Here is an 18059-nt window from a genome sequence, read left to right on the forward strand (position 1 = left end):
AGGCAGAGACAAGCAGATGCTGGGACTCAGGGACTGGCCAAACTAGCTTTCTTCATGATAATGAGACCCTTCCTCAAAAAAAAAAAAAAAAAAAAAAAAAAGGTGGTGGCTCTTGAGGACTGACACCCAAGGATGACCTCTGATTTCTGCTGGTACGCAGAACACCATCCGTGTACCCCTCGTGGCAGGGTCTGTCAGCCTCTGGATTCTTGGAACGCTCCCAGCGTTTTACAACCTTATTCACCTCCTCCCCACCCTGCACTGCCAAATGAGCAAGTAGATGGGGGCAGTACTCTCTCCCGTCCCTCCTGGGACCCTCTACCCTTCCCTTTCTAGAATTTGCCTGTCTCTTACAATCATTTCTTGGTGAATCACGGGCCCATCCTCCTGAAAGACACCATCTGGCTTCTGTTTCTCCAGAATCAGCCACTTAACAGCCCCACACAGGACCTGAGAGTCGATGGCGATGAGGTTGGCAGCCAGAGCGAAGACCTTGACCACGTAGGCTGTCAGCCTGGGGGGCGGGAGTTACAGGAACACCAGCCGAGAATCAATTGGTCTGAGTAGATAGATTGACATCTACACCCACCAATGACCAGAAAGGGTTGGTGCCCGAGCTACTCAGTTTGGATTTTTAATTTCAAAGCTGCATGAAGTTGGTGCTTAAAGGATTCTAAGGCTCATTCAGCCCCTGCAGCCTTGACAGAGAGAGGCCAGACCACCCCTGGTGGGGATCTGGGCTTTGTTCAGGTGGATGTTGAGGCAGAGGGGACCGAGCTGACCACCGGCTTACCAGGTGCTAGGGGGCCGGTTGTTGAAGGCAGCATAGGCAGAGTTGGGTTGTTTGAAGGCCAGCTGCTGGGTGTACCCTGCGGGGAATAGACAGGGTCACCAAAGGAGGGGTGGGCTGGGAGCTGGGCTGACCAGGATAGGCAATGGGAGACCCAGGGCAGGATAAGGATGTGCGGTGGGACGAGGGTTCAAGGAGGACGGGACGAGGATGCTGGGAGGGAGGGGTCTCAAGGAAAGCTTGAAGGGGAAGGGCGGAGTCGTGTGGGAGGGCTCGCTGAGGAGAGGGGAGACAAGGGTGCTGCATGGGGTGGAACAAGTGTACAGGGAGGGAGGAAGGCTCAAGTAGGGCGTGGATTCTAAAAAGAGGACTCAGGTTGGGTCCAGGGATCAGACAGGTGAGCCGTCTCTGAAGAAAGGAGAGGAGAGGGTTTGGGAGGAGAGACCTGGCCTTGGAAAGGATGCCGCTTGGGAGAAGATTGAGGAGGGGCAAGGCCTCAGGAGAAGGGGTGCAGCTTTGAAGATCGGGAATGGAGGGATCTGGGAAGGATGAGTGGATGAGTTTGGGGAGCTCTAGCTCAGGCCCCACCTTTCTTGATGAGCTCCAGGGACTCTTGCCTCTTCTCTACACCGAACTTCTCCCACTGTTCGGTCTGGTCCAGGTAGTGTACCGCAATGACTGTTGGTGTCATGCCGATCATGTTCTGCTCCCCACAGCCTGAGGGGGTCACGATCAGGTGTTTCAGCCGCTCCCCGTCCACAGCATCTTCGGCCATCTGAACCACCGGGCTCCCTGCAGCGGAGGGTGAAGGAAAGGCCTGTTCAAGACAGTCTCTGACCAGAGGAAGCCTAGGGCTTGGTGGCTGCAGGAGGGTGTGTGCGGAGGTCCTGTGTGAGTTTGGGGAAGGTTGTACCCCACCTTGGGCACTTAATTTCACCTTTAGATAAAATAATGACCATAGTCAGAGACAACACTGGCTTACAGTTCATTGCTCATGTCCATTGGAGAACTCCACACAGAATCTCAAACAATCCTCAAACTACCTTTTTAGTTAGGCACTGTCACTCGCTCTCTATGCGTGCTTGTCTGAGGGGTGTGATGTCCCCATGATGTCCCTGGATCCAGTCAAGAGTAGCAGAACCTCTGCTCTTGATGTGTGTGTGTGTGTGTGTTCTCATTTAATCTCTTTACCAGCAAGTGCTGTTTGCTGAACTGACTTCTGCAGGAAGCTCCTGCAGGCAGGCCCACAGTGTATTTTTCCAGATTAAGTGGGGGGNGGGGGGGGTGGGGGGGGGTCTGAGGCGCTATGGCTCAACCCTCACAGCAAACAAGGCAGGGATTGTCTGTGATGTTTGAATGAGAGTGGCCTCCATAGGCTTATATGTTCCAGTGCTTGACCCCCAGTTAGCCAAACTATGTTTGAGAAGAAACAGAAGCCGTGTCCGTGTCGGAGGAGGTGTGTCACTGGGACAGGCTTGGAGGGTTCAAAAACCCACTCTAGGCCCAATCTCTTTCTTTCTCTGCCTGCTACCTGCAGATCAAGATGTAAAGCTCTCAGCTGCCGCTCCACCACCACGTCTGTCTGCTTCCTGCCATGATACCCATGGGTGAAGCCTCTGAAACTATAAGCCAGCCCCAGTTAAATGCATCCTTTAATAAGAGTTGCCTTGGTCATGGTGTCACTTCACAATAGAACAGTGACTAAAACAGCATCGTATCATTGCTCTCACTTTTCACAGGGGGAAACTGAGGCACAGGGTGCCAGTATGTTAAGAAACGAGTCCCAGGTTAACCAACTTGAAATTGATGTGAACCTAGGCATCCTGGTCCAGGGTCTCCCCCTTCCTTTTCTGTATTCTCTTCTCTCCTCACCCCCACCCCATGAGATGGAGCTCAGTTAGCTTCTGGCTCCCAGCGGCCCTGACCCCCGCATGGCAGGGAAGAGGCCATCATCTTACCTTGCAGGAGAATTCTGGTCTCAGAGTCTGTGTCCGGCACTTGGTCACTGAGGTCTGCCGCAGGCACATCCACCTTCTGCACTCCCCCTGCAGGGTGAGAGAGTGAAGCCGTGGATGGCACCAGCTTCTCTCTCACCCCTTCCTTGGTACCCCACCCCACCTTGCCCTCTCTGCCTCACCTTGGCCGAGTTTCTCTGGGTCCAGTGTATGGACGGCCACAGTTTTGTTGACTCTCATTCCTTCTGGCTGTGGAGGGTGGTGGATTAAATGACAACAGATACACAGATGGTCAGCAGGGCGCTATTCAGAGAAAGTCCTTCGAAAGGGTTCTGCCTCTCTGCCTGTGTGACTGGAGACCAGTTACTCAACCTCTCCGTGTCTCAACTTCTTCTAAGGAGGATGTGATTCAAATGCCTACCTTCCACTCATGTGAATGTGTGTCTTTATAAGTGTGTGTGCATATTTGCATGTGTATGAGTGTGTTTGTGCAAGTGTATATGTGTGAGAGTGTGAGTGCATGAGTGTATGTGAGTGTGTGGCATGCGTGTTTGTGTATATATGAGTATGTGTGCATGGGTATATGTGAGTGCCCATGCATGTGTGCATGTGTGTGTGAGTATGCATGCCTGTGTGTATGAGCAAGTGTGTGTGTGTGTGTGTGTGTGTCAGTGTGCATGTGTGTGTGAATGTGAGGGCATGAGTGGGCATTATGCGAGTGTGAGGTTATACATGTGCCTGTTTGTATGAGGTGTTTGTGAGAGTGTGTGGCTGTGTGCAAGATGTGCATGTGTGTGTGTGAGTATTCATACCTGTGTGTATGAGCAAGTGTGTGTGTGTGTGTGTGTGTGTGTGTGTGTCAGTGTGCATATGTGTGTGAATGTGAGGGCATGAGTGTGCATTATGTGAGTGTGAGGTAACATGTGCCTGTTTGTATAGGTGTGTGTGAGAGTGTGTGCCTGTGTGCAAGATGTGCATGTGTGTGTGTGAGTGTATATACATGTGTGCATTAAGTGTATGAGTGTGCTCAGGTATGAGAGTGTGTACAAGTGTGAGTGAGAATGCAGGCGTGTGAAAATGCCAGTGCCGTATGTCTTCTTCTGTCCCTCTCTACTTCTTCTTTTGAGACAGTCTCTTGATGAAACTGGAGTGTCCAATTCAGCTAGACTGGCTGGCCAGTGAGCCACTTTCTCTGGCTCTGAGCTCAGACCAACACGCTTGTTCAGCAGTCATGTTGCCAGCTGAGACATCTCCCTGGGCCCTTTTTACTTTTTAAAAGACTTGAGACGGGGTCTTATTAAGATACCCCTGCTATTCTCAAATTCATGATCCTCCTGCCTCACGCCTCCCAAGTGCTGGGATCACAGGGCACACCTCATACCTGGTTTACAAAGTGCTGGAGATGGAACCTGGAACTTTGAATGAACTAATTGAGCTCTCTACACCCTGAAGCCTAGCCAGTTCTAAGTATCTGTAACATCTGGGCCCTAAGACAATCCTTGGTGTCTCAGAGCCCAGGTGAACAGCAGGGAGATCTGAAGGCTAGAGGCAGCAGATGCCCCAAGGACTCACCACGACCTTCAGCATCTTCTTGACACCATCACTGATGAAGTGATTGAAGACAGCAGCCTTGACCTCCACCTCTTGGAGGCCGAGCTTCAGGGGGACAATGACATAAGGTACAGCCACGGAGGACTTGGGAGGGATTTTGATGGTCTGGAAGTAGCGCTTCTTGGCGGTGGCCATGCTGCAGAAGGCTGGATTTTGCAACAGTTCCACCCTCACCTGCAGGGGAGGGAGGGGCCAGGGCAGGTGTGTGAGGGAGGGGCTGGGGCAAGTGAGGGAGGGGCCAGGGCAGGTGTGTGAGGGAGGGGCCAGGGCAGGTGTGTGAGGGAGGGGCTGGAGCAAGTGAGGGAGGGGCCAGGGCAGGTGTGTGAGGGAGGGGCTGGGGCAAGTGAGGGAGGGGCCAGGGCAGGTGTGTGAGGGAGGGGCCAGGACCCGTGAGGGTGGGTTCCTGGGTCCTGGTGACCCCTTCAACTCCGGCTTGCTCCTACCGTAAGTTCCTCCTGTTCACGGTAGTTGAAGAGCACAGCTCTGATCTCCACCTGTTCATTGCGCACTACAGAGTAGGGCAGCCGCAGGTCAATGAAGAAGTCCTGCATCACTCTGATCTCATAGGGGTCTGCCACACAGATCCCTGTCGGCAGAAAGAAGAGTGTGAAGGATCCAGGGTGGGAGGGCAGCGCAGGGAGGCAAAGGCAGGCTCCTGCTTCAAGTCCCCCTCCCTGTCCATGGCTGATCCTAGCTGCAGAAAGGTGAAGACTAAACGTGCACGTGCGATTGGCAGATCCCAGAGGCGATGGCATCACAGCCAGTTGTGTCTAACTTCGTGAGTTTACATGTGCACACGTGTGCATGGGTGCACACGCATGTGGAGGCCAAAGGTTGACCCTGAGTGTTGTCTTCTATTGCTTCTCTACCATGCTTAATTTTAGGTGTGTGCACACCTAAGTCTCTGTGTTTGTGTGCATCTCAGTGCAGTGCCCACAGAGGCCAGAAGAGGGCATCAGATCCCCTGGAGCTGCAGGGGATGCCCTGCTTGGATGCTTGGCTTGGCTGGGCTGGCCAGGAAGCCCTGGGGATTCCCCCAGTACTGGGATGGCAAGCAGGCATGAATGACTCCCTGCTTTCTATGCTGGCTCTGCAGAAGGAGCTCAGGGCAAACTCCTTCACTGCTGAGCCATCTTCCCAGCCCCTCCTGTACCTTTCTTGTCTGACAAGCTCACTGCCATAATCTCCCAGGTGGTGATGGAATCTTTGAGGAAGATGTTCATGACCTTCGTAGAGATTCTGGGTGGGACAGAAGTTTAAAAATTAAATTAGTGGTAAGAGCTATCAAGCTGGAGAGGGTGCTGAGGTGCAGGGCCCTGGGTGGGGCAGGTTAGATAGGAGCTCTGGGTTGCACAGGTGGCTTTGCTAGTTCAGCCCATGAACCTCCGAGGTGAATCCAGAGGAAACAGGAAGTTGGCAGCTACATGCAAATCGCATGCAAATGAGCGGGTCTGGGAGGATGCCTGCTGCCCTGAGGCAAGTATGTGGAATGGGGAGTATCCCAGCCTCATTTCCCCCCCACACACACACCCCAACCCCTTTAAAAAATGTCTTTACTGTGTATGTTTAAGTGTGGGTGGCACCCTTCTGCCAGGACCTTCATGTGAAAGTCAGAGGGGAATTTTGGGGGAGTTTGTTGTCTCCTTCCACCATGTGGGTCAAGTGGTGAGTCTTGGTGACCAGCACCTTTTTCACTGACCGGACTGCCATACCCATTTTTCGCTGGTTCTTTCAACTCTTCTATGGTCCACAACCAGCTCTCTGGGAAGTGGGTTCTAGAGACAATATCTTCTTCTGGAATTATTTCTTCCTCCAAGTCACCTGAGGGTAGGGAGACTTTTAGAAAAAGACCTACTTTGCAGGTGGCTCCCTCACAAACATTTCTGAGCTGCGTAAATGCATTCACTGGTGTGATGGTGTTTTCTACCAGCTCCAGACACGCTGGTCTGTAGGGGAATTCCTCTCTCCATCTAGGAACTAAAAACTAAAAATCATGTTCTACAGATGTTTTGCTATCAAGATGAGCATCATCCAAACTGGTCGGGAACTCATTAGGTTGTCCGTGCTGGCCTGGGACCTGTAGCAATCCTCCTGTCTCAGCCTCCTGAGTGCTAAAATGACAGGCATGTGCTGCCACACCTAGCTTCCGTGTAGATTGATTATAGGAGAATTTATCTTCATTTTGCTGAAGATGCATTGCTTTGTGGGATGGGACTATAGGTGCAGGAAAGCTGATGTCCAGTATGAGAAAAGCCCTTGGCTCTCTCTCCCTCACGCTTTCCTCACACACAGCCCAGCTGGCCTCCATCCTCCTCCTTGTATCCTCCCAGGGGACAGGGCTGGGGGCACAGTCTTTGGGCCACTCTTCCAGCAAACAGGTGCAGCCACCCATCACTGGGCAGTTGTGTCCCCACCCCCACCCTAGTGTCACCCTATAAGCCACCACTCACTCCCGACCAGGCTCAGCACTAGGCAGTTGTTTCCCACCCCCACCCCTACCCAAGTGTCACCCTATAAGCCACCACTCACTCCTGGCCAGGCCCAGCACATGGTTTCTTTTGTGTTGTTCACGCAGCTTGGTGATGTGGTTGCAGCAGTCTATGAAGGCCTTTATGCAGTTCTCGCCCTGGGTGATGAGGCGTGCGCGGCGCTGGCAGCTGTATCTCATAGGGATATCCCGCATACCGTCCTCGCAACACTTCCGCAGACCCTTGTCGGTGTACTGACCAGCTGTGGGAGGCCCAGACCTGGTGTCAGCCTTAGCCATCAGGACATCATCAGACCAGACTTCAGGTAGAATGTCCCTGGGGCAGGACAAGGTAGGCAACCCTCCCCTTCTCCTATGGGGGGAGTGTGGGTGATGCGTGGAGATGTGGGTCGGTTTAGGATTCCTAACCTTTGTCCATCCTTCTTTCCATCAACTGTACTGAGCGACGGCGGCGGGCTGCTGGCTTGGCGCACTCAAGATCTGAGGGAGAGAGAGACAGGAGGGACAGGGTCAGGCTGGGGTGTGATGGTTGCACCCTTTTGGTAGTGGAATAGACTGAGGCTCAAGAAGCAACAATAAAAGCGGTGAGATGGCTCATGGGGGTAAAGGAGCTTGCTGCTAATCCAGATGTCCTGAGTTTGAGCTCCAGGACCCACAAGTTGGAAGGTGAGAACAGAGTGGTACAAGTTGTCTTTTGACCTCTACATGTACACACACACACACACACACACACACACACACACACATACACACACACAATGCACTCAAACACACACACACACACACACAAAATGCACTCAAACACACACACAAAATGCACTCACACATACACTCACTCACACAGAAGCACACACACACACAATGCACTCAAACACACACATACAAAATGCACTCACTCACACATCCCACTTTAACTTAATGCAATTAAAAACTAAACAAAACAGGGATGGGTAGGTGTTGCGGATGGAGGAAGGGCAGAGACTCAGTCTCCTGGTCTCAGGGTCCTGTTCTTCTATGGGCATCTAGGTTTGGAAGCATGTCCCTCCTTGTGTCCTCCCCAGTCCCTTTTCTTACCTGCTCTCTGCTCAGTCTGCAGTCCTTGGTTTGTCTTGAAGGCCAGGCCTGCATCCATGAAGACACCAGCATAGTTCTTCCCACTGCCAGGGGTGCAGCCAATGTCTGCCTTCTCTACCACATCCCAGATCTGCAAGTGGGGTGGTATGGGATGGATGGAGGGGGTAGAAAAAGGTCACCAACCCGTCACGAAGCTCAACCCAGCCATCCCTGCCCCTCCTTACCCTAACATTCAGCCCTTGGCAGTCCCAGCTTCTAGCTCCCACCACACTCCAGGTTGGGGTGAGAGATGCAAGCACTTACCTTGCTCTGTGTGAGTTTGTTCTTCTTGTTCAGCACAAACACTCCCTTGTCCACAGCCACTAGCCCCACTCGGGCCCCATGGTTTCCCTCAATCCTGAGTGTCGTTTGTTGCCCAGGTGTGAAATGGTTCTCTCTTTGGTTACCCTTCACCACCAGCTATAGAGGATGGGGAAGTAAGACAGGGAAGGGTTAATCCCAGGAAACCCACAGAGGGAAAGAGGAAGGGAGGGAAGAGAAAGGAGGCAGAGAGAACAGAAGGGAGGATAAAAGGGGAGGGCAAAGAGACAGTGGGGGAGAAGAGAGAAGCAAATGAGAGAGGTGAGGAAAGAGAGAATATGGACAGAGAAGAGGAAAAGAGGGGTTGCAAATGGCGTAGGTCGGGGGAGACAAAAGCAGGCAGAAGCCTGTGAGTCTGTAAGCCCAGCCTAGGCTAGTCTACATATTGAATCTTCAGGACAGTCAGAGCTGCATGGAGAGACTCTATCTTTAAAAAAGGAAAGGAGGTAGGGGGGAAAAGAGAGAGAGAGAGAGAGAGAGAGAGAGAGAGAGAGAGAGAGAGAGAGATTGAAATTGACTCACCGTGCCTACACAGGAATCCTTCACATCCACCCACACAGAGTCAGCCACCACCTCTCTTTGGCCACTAGTTCCAATCATGGTGTAGTAAGCCACCAGGCGAAAGGAAGGAATGAACTCTGGAGTGATGGGCAGGGACAAGACCACCAGGTCCTGGCCAGGCTCCCGAACCTGGCGGCCTGCCTTCAGGAGCCTCCCCTTGTTCATAACCTGGAGGGATGACAGGCTGGCATAAGAACCAGGACAGGGCTAGGTAGAATGGGTACAGGAGACCCCAGGGCTGGGCATGAATCCCTGCGGTGCTGGAGGAGCTGAGGCCCCTTGGTGGTCACGGACCAGGTAGGTGTAGTGTCGGATCTTGGCCTCTTGGCCTGGGTCTGTGCGCAGGTGGAAGTTGACATTGAGGTTGTCCCCCGGCTTGAGCTCCATGCGAGACACTGACAAGTGGAGGTAGTTGTTGGAGTTGTGCATAGTGCTGTAAGGCTGGGCATGCATTGTCATGGTGGCCTGCCGTGCATCTGGGAGAGTTTCCTTATTGGTCCGGACCTAGGTGAGGAATCCAGAGAGAGAGGCACGGTGGTTCGCAGAGCTGCCCAGGTCGGGGTGCTCACAACAGGGTCTGTGATGGTTATATTGATGGACAGCTTGATAGTGTCTAAAATCAGTCAGGCGATGAGCACTGGCCATGCCAGTGAGGGGATTTTTAGATTAGGTTGGATGTGTGGGTGGCACGGTCTTCCCCTGAGATATTGGACTGAATAAAAAGGAGAAAGTGAGCTAAACGCCAGCGCTCATTCATCTCTGCTGGTGGGATGTGAATAGCTGCTGTATGCTCCTGCCAGCCACGGAGGACGGTCGCCTCACACTGTGAGCCATGGTATACATTCCTTCCTTAAGTGGCTTTTGCCAGGTGTTTTTATTACAGCAACGTGGGATCCTCTGGGTGGGCCACAGAGAGTGTCATGAAAACCAGCAGAGCCCTGTGTTTCCCTGACCGTGGAGACCAGAGTTGGAGCTCGAGGCACTCACCGTGATCCTCAGGGGTTGGCGGCTGTTGGGTGTGTTGATGGTCAGCTTGGCCACACCATCTTCTTGGGTGAGAGCCTTTGCATTGGATCCCTCAGCGACCACCTGCACTTTGCTGGCCGGAGAGCCATCAGGGTTGGTCACGAACACCTGTGGACAGAGTCAGGTGGACAAGGGTTAGGCAGTGTGGTCAGAGTGACAGAAGTTGGGACTAGCCCTGGCTCTTACCATGAGGTCAAAGGGCATGGCCGGCTTGAAGAATTTGGGTGTCTTGGTGAAGTGGATTTGGTACGGGGAAGTGACAATTGGGATCCCACTGCGCTCTGCCTCTACCATATCACTACCTGAGGAAACAGATGGAACCAGTGAGGGCGGGCTTTCCAACAGCCCTTCAGAGCCCAGACTCCTCTCTCAGACTAGCCTTGCCACCCCTTGATCAAAGCCGGCCTCACCTGAGTGCAGGATGACAGTGACGGAGACATACAGGGACTTCCCCACCAGGGCGTTGCCGTTGGAAGGCTGTACCCCGTCCATCAGCACCTGCCGGGGCAGCACTGCATCCCCCACACCATCCTCGATCTGCAGAGGATAGGAGAACATGGGGGAGGAGGGAAGATCCCCAAGAGAAAGGAGGTTAAGAAGGGGAGGAGCTCAGAATGGGTGGCCTGGTTCAGCAAGGCGAGTGACTGGTGGGGGCACTAAGAGGTGGGATGGGCTGAGGGGTGATGATGGAGCGTGGTCTCGGGGGGGGGGGGGGGGGGAGAGGCTGCCATTCTAAGCTTTCATTCCAAGGGGTGAGTCAGTACCACTACGCGCTTGAGGGATTGGGCCAGAGAAATCTTCTGATCGCCATCCTGGACCCCGAAAATCACGAAGGCTGTCCCGTCCACGTTCTTCCCGTACAGGAACCTGAGAGACAAGGAGACTTGGGGTCCTGGAGACTTCTCTGGCTGTGGCTCAAGGCACGCCCCCCCACCCATGCGTCACCCCCACCCTCACTTGGCTGTGATGGAAACTTCCAGGCCGTCTGGGTCATCGATGTAATAATATTTCTCTGTGGGCTCCACCACGACCTCGAAACTGGGCAGCACTAGGATGGGGTATGGAGACGATGGCGTTGGCATGGCTGCCAGGGCAGCCTAAGGACAACAGCCTCCCCTGCCGGGTGCCCCAAGACTTACCGTATTCCTTCACCTCAAACTCGGCCGAGAAGGTCTGCTTCGGCGCATGTTCGTAGAAGGCTCGGATCTTCCACTGCCCCATGCTGCAAGAAGATGAGGGATGTGGCAGGGCCTCCAAGCGCCTCTTCCCCATCCCTCCCCTCGGACAGGGGAATCCCGTTTTCTGGAGACCCAGATATACTTGACCAGTTCTGGAATGTTCCAAGACATAGGCAAGATGCCGTTTTGGTTGTGGGAAGACAGAATGTCTCTCTTGACAGGAACGCCGTCGGGGGTCTGTAAGGAGAGCATAGGGGGGGCAAAGCCGCTCTTTAGAGGCGCAGCCACCCCATCTCTGTTCACTGAGGCAGGAGTTAAGAACACAGACCTGGGGGAACCCAGCCTAGGTTCAAATCCCTACTGTGCCACTTAGAAGCTCTGTGTTCTCAGGTAAATAGCTCAGCCCCTCTGTGCATTTCCTTTTATGTTTAGGACATAATTAATGCAGCAAAAGCCTGGGTGTTTAAAAGATGAGGGATATGATGTGTGTGGGTTTGGAGCAAGGAAGAGGAAGGCAGGAAGGGGACGAGGCAGGGTGAGCAGGACCTTGTGCCTTGCAAGGAAGACTTTGACTCTAAAGAAGTGGGAGCCACAGAGGGTTGTAGGGAGAGAGAGGAGGGAACTTCACTCAGGTTTTAACAGGGGCCCTCTACTGGGCAAAGTGGACTGACTCTACAGAATTACTGTTAATTCCTCCCAATCTTCAGATAGGGAAACTCAAGTTCAGGGAGATTCCCCGGAGTGGGATGCCTCAGTCTATGACCTATGGGTCTTCCTGGGTCTCTGGTCTCTGCAGGGATCGTTCTGTGTAGCCATTTGCCCATGGACCGCCTCTAAGGACTGACTGAGTCTCAGAAGAGAGGGTCTCAAAGGGGAGGGGACTTGGAGGGGAGGGCACTCAGAGAGGAGGGTATCCATTTCTGGGAAACTCAGTAGCTGGTACCTCAATGAGGATGACGACTGTCTTGCCCACGGGCAGTAGGTTGTTGTCCACAGTGAAGATCCGATATAAGACTGGAGGATGTGAGGGAGACACGCAGAGAGTCCCCTTAGACCTTAGGCTCTGGGAGGCCCTTCCAGCCCTGGTGTGAGCAGCCCCCCACAGTACTTACCGGTGGAGCCCGGGGTGTAGATGGTCTTGTCTGTCTGGATGAAGAGGTACCCACTCTGGAAGCTTACCATCACTGCTTTCTCCACCACTGTTTCCCTGAAGTTTGCCACCACTGTCACGTACTTGTGCCCCTCCTTATCTGAGTTGAATTCCTTACTGGCTGGAATCTATTTGTGGGGTGTCAGGAGTCTGTGTCAGGGAGTGGTGCCTAGAGAGCATCCCCTAGAGCCCCTGGGCCTCCTCTCTGTCATCTCCCCTCCCCTCAGACAGGAGGGGCTCAAGGAGGAAGAGACTCAGAGGGGAGGGACTGAGAGGGGAGGGATCTCAGAGGGAAGGGTCTCAGAGCAGAGGGTCTCAAAGGGTAGGGGACTCAGAGGGGAAGAAATCAAACCAGAGGGACCCAGAGAGTAGGGGTATCAGAAGGGAGGGACTCAGAAGGGAGGAGCTCAGAGGAGGATATAGGAGGCAGCCTGAAGGACCCAGGCTGGACCCGAAGGGGGTACGGCTGACTCTAGTTCCCCAGTTCCTTGCCCACCTTGATGGAGACTCTTGCCAGATGTCCACTGGCTCCTGTCAACACTGTCTTCTCGCTGGTCAGCACTTGCTTCTTTAGGAAGTCTTGCACAGTGACCGTGACTGGGATGTCACCCTGAGCATCGTGGGCCTCCAGTACAATGGTCTCTTCGCTCTCCAGCCGTAGGACATTGGGAGTAATGATGGAATACCTGACCGCGGGGTGTGGGAGCAGATGTCACCTCAAGGCCTGAGACTTCAGCCCTCACTCTGGCTGGCCCAGTCCCTCGTTCTAGAGGGTTCTAGTTCTCAGTGCTGGAGGAGATGCCTGGATCCACGTTCCTCCCCACACAAGAAGGTACCAAACCACAGCCCGCGTTCCCTTAGCCACCAGAAGCTGGCTTTTCCTGGCTTCAGCACTGGGTACCAGCCATAGACTTTGCTTGTACTGAGAAAGTGCTCTCTCTCTACCACTAAGCTACACCTCAGCCTCTTCTCACTTTTCTGTTTGGAAACAGCATCTCACTAAGTTGCCCAGGCTAGCCCTGAACTCACTCTGTAGCCCAGGCTTGGCTGGAATATGTACACTTCCTGCCTGGGCTTCCAGAATAGACAGGATGACAGATCCATGTAATCAGGCCCAACGTTGAGCTTGGCTTTTGATAGTCCACACAAGGGCTATAGACCCCAACAACCCTCCAGTCCTCAAATCTTAAACTTACCATTGCCTAAACCACAGACACCGTAAATCTATAGACCTATAGACCTTCCTCTTCATAAGTAGGCACACCAACGCTACAATACCTGAGCTCTATGAACATAAGACTATAAACACCCTTACACACAAGCAACCCAAACACTCACGTTCCCCCCTCAGTGTGTGTGTGTGTGCGTGCGTGTTTGTGTGTGTGTGTGTGTGTATGTAAGCCACAGGAAGATGTCGGGTGTCCTGTTCTATGCCCCGCCACACCTTGAGCCAACATCTCTCTGAATCTGGCACTGGGCTGGAAGCCAGCAAGCCCCAGTATCTGGTCTCCAGCCCCACAGTGTGGGGGTTACAGGCTCTGGAGGCCACTCCTGGCTTTTCTGTGGGTGCTGGATCTAAGGTCCTTATGTCCATGCAGCAAGACTTCATACCCACTGAGCCATCTTCCAGCCCCCAGCACAAATTCTTTATATCCCTGTCTCCTCCCATGTGGGTGACTCCTAGGTAAATCACCTAGGTGACTCCTAAATTCTATGAGAAACTGCACCCCCAAAAGGTAACTACTTACATAGGGGCCCCCAGAGCTAGCGGGGAGCTGGCCAAGAGCAACAGTAGCATTAGTAGCTGGGGCCCTGAAGCTGGTCCCATAGTGAAGGAAAAAGGTGGAAGGAACGAGGGGGTAAGGGGCAGGGGTGGGCAGTGGTGAACTGGGGCTGTGGCCGCTGCCTCTTTATGTGGCTCTCCTCTCTGGTCCCTCCCTGTTCCTGCCTCGGGGGCTGCCCCAAATTTCGCAACATAGTTTCCTAAGCTTTTCACAAACCTAGGGCAACAAGCCTTGGGGTGAGTAACCCTAGGCACATTTCCACTTCCCTGGAGCTTGAAAGTACCTGCCTGGCTCAGGCTTTTCTTGGGGTCAAGGCCAGCCGCTGAACCTGGGTTGGTCCCCGTTGTCCTTGGTCACAGCAGAGACCATTGAAGTCTAGAGTGACCTCCTCCCACACTCAGCTGGGTCCCAGTAACCCAGCACTTCTGGCTGGCTGGTTTTCCCAACCCCCCAAGGTCTTGCTCAATCAGTGGGTCAGACACATTTGGGATTGCCTATTGCATTGTATATCCCCACGTATCAGCATTTACCTTACAATTCAGAACGGTAGCAAAATTAGAGTTGTGAAGCAGCAATGAAATCATTTTATGATTGGGGGGTCAGCACAACATGGAAGGGCGGCAGGGTCAGGAAGGTGGAGACCACTGTGCTAAACAGTTCTGAACTTCTGCCTCTACCTCCTCAGTTGCCAGGCATTACCCAAGCCCTACTTATGGATTTATAATCCAAGTCTTTCCTATGAGGAGGATAGGGGGTGAGGGCATGTCCTCACTTACAGTCCCAGCTCTGAGGAGCATTTTCTGACGTGGGAAAGAATTCTGGTTTTCAGAGGATCTGGGAGGGTTTCGTGGCAGTGGGACAGTTAAGCTTTGGTTTTGAAGGCTGCCTCTGGGTGGGAATGCTTGTTCACCCTCTGGGCGGGGCACGGGGGGGGGGAATGCTTGCTTTCTGGGGAAGAGAACAAAGTGGCCCTTACCTACCCTGTCACTCAGGGTGGCTGAATGACTCTGGTGGGCTTTGAGAGTCACGGACGAAAGGTCTGCTCATGGTTCTGCCTCTAGGACTTGTCCTGCACCTACAAGGACAGCATCTCTTTCCATTGTGTTGGCTTTGTGGTTGTAGGCAGGTAATGACTCACAATGCTTAGTATTTATAAAGTACGAACAGTGGCTTTGGAATGTAGCGCAGTGGGAAAGTGCTTCCATACTCAGTAGCACAGGATTGATTCTGGTAGCACACATCTGTAATCCCAGCACGAGATACAGGAGGCAAGAGGGTCAGGAGTTCAAAGTCAGCCTCGCTAGGTAGGTAGCAAGTTAGAGGCCAGCATGGGCTACATGACACCATTTCTTTTCTTTTTAAAATATTTATATGTAATTGTTGGAGTGTTTTGCCTGTCTGTCTGTCCGTCCATCTGTCTGTCTGTGCATCATGTGTATGCCCGATGCCTACAGAGGCCAGAAGAATAAGTTGGATCTCCTGGATCTAAAATTGCAGGTGTTTTTGTGCGCCTCATGCGGGTGTTGGGAACCAACAAATCTGAATGGGCAACCAGTGTGTCATCTCTCCAGCCACACAGACACCGTTCCTAGAAAGGCCGAGTCTGGTCCATCATGACCAACGCACAGGTTTCACAGTAACCATTAACCTCCCCTTTGTATTGTTCTCCCAGCTCCCCTGAGTGTCCACTGAGGTCCGTCTTGTTTTCTGTGTGCGACAGATTTGCCTCAACAATTGTTCCAGATCAATGCTCAGGGAGATTTCTCCTCCTCGCTGCTAACTGCCCCCCACCCCCGTACCTTGTGTGAAAGCAACCAATGTATGCTGATGACAGACAGACTTCCGTGGTCACCAACCAACTCAGTGCCCACTTCCTCTCTGAGCTGCCACTCAGCAGCCATGGGAGAGCCCTGGGTCTGAGTCTCTTCCTGCAAAGCACGGTGTTAACAAGTTAGCTGGTGTCCCCTGGGGTTGCTGGATGTAATCTTGCTGGATCTCGCCAGCTCTCTGTCTTTGAAGGTTCTACAGATTTATATACCTGCTGGCTAGGTTGCAAATTCCGAGAAGTGAATTGCCAACTTCCTGCTGGCCTGGCTCTCGGGCCATGCTAGCTTAGTTCCAGACCTCTGGAGATGGGGTCTCTATAGTCCTCCTGACTGGCCGAGAACTCAGAGATCCTCCGACCTCTGCTTCCAAAGTGCTAGCTGGGACTAAAGGGGTGACCACCACGCTTAGCTGCTGTGTTTGTCTGCTGTCCTGTTTTATGAGACTGACTCTTCATTGGCCTTGGCTGCCTTCAAAGTTCCCATGTAAGAAAGATGACCTTGGACTCTCATCCTCCTCACCTCCTGAGGGCTGCAGTTGATGGACAGGTGGACGCAGGTGGTCACCATCACACCTGATTTGTGTGGCTCTGGGGATGTAACCCAGGACTTCATGTATGCCAGCCCTGGAGTGCTGGCTTGCCATACCCACTGAGTGCCAGCAGTTGTTTTGTTTTGTTTTATTTTGTTTTCTGTGTAGCCCAGTCTGGTCTGGAACCTGCCAACCTGTGCTGTTCTGACTCTGGAGTGATGAGCCGACTGGTGGCCACACCCACTCGACTTGGAACTTTTTGAGTCTTGGGGTGTAACTGGAATCTCCTGTCCCTGATGCCTACTGCCACCCCACTGCCCTCTATGACTGGGATGGGAATGGCTGTGGGGGAACACTTTGAACCAACGTGGTGGTGCCCAATCCAAGAACAGGTGTTCACGAAACCTTCCACGAAGGGGTTAAGGGGACAGTTTACTCTGATTTCCTGTAAAACACTTATTTCTCCTGACCTCTCGGGGCACGGGGTGGCTGGGAGTTAGAACAAACCTGGCTTGTCTTTTAGCTGTGATTTCGACATCCTTTCTGTGGAAGGCAGAAAAGGGAGGGGAGAGGAGGGAGTGGGGGGGGAGGAGGGAGGTGCAGGCATTAGTTCGCCTCCAAAACTGGGGCCCGATTTTTGAAACCGGTTGTCCGAGTGTCCCCCCACCCCCCTTTGGCAGCTCTGCTTCTCCATCTGCCCTACTCCTGACACTCGGTTTCTTGGTCTAGTTAACACATCTTAAAACTGCATTTATTTGCATTTAACACATTTTAAAAATTGCATCTTATTTTTATTTATTATTGCATACACTCATGCATGTGTGGAGGTCAGAGGACAGCTGTGGGTGTTCCTTCTTTCCTTCCACTCTGTGTGTGATGGAATTTGTCAGGCTTGGCAGCCAACTCTACCACTCCAAGTGAGCCTTCTTCCTGGGCCCCATTGTTCATGACTGCGTGATTTACCAGCTGGCTTCTTTCCTGCTTAAGGGGTTTGTTTTTTGTCCTCTGCGGACTTGCTTACCCTAGTGGGTGGAGGTGGGTAATTGTCAGGGACGATTACAAAAGAGCTAACCCTGTGGTTGAGGAGGAAGAAAGATCAATTCTCAACATAATGGCTTGTATTTATTCCTGCTTCTGGGGTGGCTTGGAATGTGGCAAGGGTCTAGACCTTGTCCTCACCCCCTGGAAGTCAGCAGACTGCAGTGTGAGATGCTGGGAGGTAACCAGGAAGCCAGGGGTGGACCAGTGCCCATTGGGAGGGAGAAAGTGAGAGAAGGAAGACAGATGGGGAATTTCTGAACCCAGTGACTCTCCTCTAGGGAAACAAGAACTTGGGTCCAGAACTTGGGAAGGGAGAGTGGGCCAGCAAGGCAGGGAGTTTGTGAGGGGATTTCCAGCAAGTGGGAGCCCTGTGTCCATCGGTCTAATCTCAAGTCTGTTTATGATGCCTTTACATGCACCTATGCAAACTATTTGGCTAAAAAAAAATTGCATCTACACACACAATGAAAAAGTAGAGTTATCCCAGGTAGGGTAGTGTATGCCCATCATTCCAACACTTAAGAAGCTAATGAGGGAAGACTGTTATTTGAGACCAATCTGGGGTACATATCAAGACCTGGAGAGATGGCTCACTGGGTTCAAATCCCAGCACTCGCGTACAAAGCTAGTGATCTGGGCATTTTTACATCCACTGATAGAGAACCTGAGCAGAGGCAGGGGTTCTC

General features: G+C 52.8%; 1 protein-coding gene across 1 annotated transcript in view; it reads right to left on the bottom strand.

Moving 5' to 3' along the window:
* The window catches only part of C3 (complement C3), a 26200-nt gene extending 12084 nt beyond the window's left edge, over positions 1-14116 (bottom strand). Inside the window, exons 1-26 of the mRNA XM_021217932.2 lie at positions 13942-14116; positions 12690-12879; positions 12156-12321; positions 11987-12057; positions 11186-11280; positions 11005-11087; positions 10823-10913; positions 10630-10732; positions 10276-10402; positions 10052-10167; positions 9827-9973; positions 9134-9343; positions 8801-9007; positions 8222-8377; positions 7919-8048; positions 7253-7324; positions 6886-7086; positions 6069-6177; positions 5510-5595; positions 4800-4942; positions 4318-4530; positions 2928-2994; positions 2749-2835; positions 1379-1582; positions 794-869; positions 355-514 (exon numbers count right to left, since the gene is read on the bottom strand). Of these exons, the coding sequence (XP_021073591.1) occupies positions 355-514; positions 794-869; positions 1379-1582; positions 2749-2835; positions 2928-2994; positions 4318-4530; positions 4800-4942; positions 5510-5595; positions 6069-6177; positions 6886-7086; positions 7253-7324; positions 7919-8048; positions 8222-8377; positions 8801-9007; positions 9134-9343; positions 9827-9973; positions 10052-10167; positions 10276-10402; positions 10630-10732; positions 10823-10913; positions 11005-11087; positions 11186-11280; positions 11987-12057; positions 12156-12321; positions 12690-12879; positions 13942-14021 (3390 nt within the window). The 5' untranslated portion in view covers positions 14022-14116. The remainder of the gene's footprint in view (positions 1-354; positions 515-793; positions 870-1378; positions 1583-2748; positions 2836-2927; positions 2995-4317; positions 4531-4799; positions 4943-5509; positions 5596-6068; positions 6178-6885; positions 7087-7252; positions 7325-7918; positions 8049-8221; positions 8378-8800; positions 9008-9133; positions 9344-9826; positions 9974-10051; positions 10168-10275; positions 10403-10629; positions 10733-10822; positions 10914-11004; positions 11088-11185; positions 11281-11986; positions 12058-12155; positions 12322-12689; positions 12880-13941) is intronic.
* Between the last annotated feature and the right edge of the window lie 3943 nt (positions 14117-18059).

Source organism: Mus pahari, chromosome 18, assembly GCF_900095145.1.
Source record: "Mus pahari chromosome 18, PAHARI_EIJ_v1.1, whole genome shotgun sequence".
In the NCBI taxonomy this organism is placed as follows: Eukaryota; Metazoa; Chordata; class Mammalia; order Rodentia; family Muridae; genus Mus; species Mus pahari.